General features: G+C 37.3%; 1 protein-coding gene across 1 annotated transcript in view; it reads right to left on the reverse strand.

The window, feature by feature from the left end:
• Positions 1-997, reverse strand: part of DNAH6 (dynein axonemal heavy chain 6) — a 302,264-nt gene that overhangs the window by 161,902 nt on the left and 139,365 nt on the right. The window contains 1 exon segment of the mRNA XM_007470601.1: positions 1-95. This exon segment is cut by the window's left edge and continues 1 nt beyond it. Coding sequence (XP_007470663.1) covers positions 1-95 — 95 coding nt within the window.

Genomic DNA, 997 nt, shown 5'->3' on the forward strand with positions numbered 1-997 from the left:
GATGACTGACAAACTTCTATGTCAATTCGATTAAATTCATCAAAGCAGCACCAGGCCCCTGACTGTGCCAGACCACTGAAAAAGCGCCCCATCATCTGAAATCAAAATACATTCAACTATATATTGTAGAGTTGAACTCTTTCAAAAGTTAAATTTTGAGCTGAAATAGTAAAAGGAAAATAGGTGGTATCTGGAAATCAGCAATGGTTTTATGTAAATCCTGGTCTTATGTCAGAAGTTAACACCTTTCTCTAAGAGGAAATATCTTTTTGTCTTCTCTATAAATGATTTGCAGCTAATTTTTATTTTTAAATAAAATGCCAATCTGACCAATTTTCCTACTTTTTCATAACCTCTGTTCACCTATGTAAATACTTCACAGGTTCCCAAAGAAACTAACACCTAGAATAGACACGCTTAATGACTTAAGGAAACCTTGAAAAACTTTCCTGGTAGAAGCTTTCACCATCTTTACCAGGTACTACACATGGCAGACAACAAACAGGAACCACTGAGCAGAAGCGCAGCTGCACAGGGTAATGTCATGGTTGTTAATTTCTTCTACGGCAGAATCTTAATGCTGGAGGAGAATGAATATGTACTTGTGGCTATCTACACAGGAAAGTTCCTTTAGAGACTTGAATTTTGGGTTAAGCATTTTTACAAATATTGCATTATACCATCTCTATCTCTTTAAAAATAGAGCTAATGTTTTATTTTGTTTGTTTCAAGATGGTCAACTGAGCATATACTGCTACCCATCCCTTTCTACTAAATGCCCATGAATGACAGAAAGGTAGAACTCTCTCCATTTCTGTATCTACACTTATACCTGTACCTGCTTGATAAAAGTATAATGGAAGGGAAGCCAGCAGCAGGAAGAAAGTTTTGAAAAAAAATCTTGGAAGATGGAAAGTACATAGATACAGAGCACTCAACTAAGAAGGGCAGAATGCAGGCCCAAGACAGAGGGAAGGAAGAACTGCCCTTCGGTGGG

The sequence above is a fragment of the Lipotes vexillifer genome, unplaced genomic scaffold (assembly GCF_000442215.2).
Source record: "Lipotes vexillifer unplaced genomic scaffold, Lipotes_vexillifer_v1.1 scaffold1098, whole genome shotgun sequence".
In the NCBI taxonomy this organism is placed as follows: Eukaryota; Metazoa; Chordata; class Mammalia; order Artiodactyla; family Lipotidae; genus Lipotes; species Lipotes vexillifer.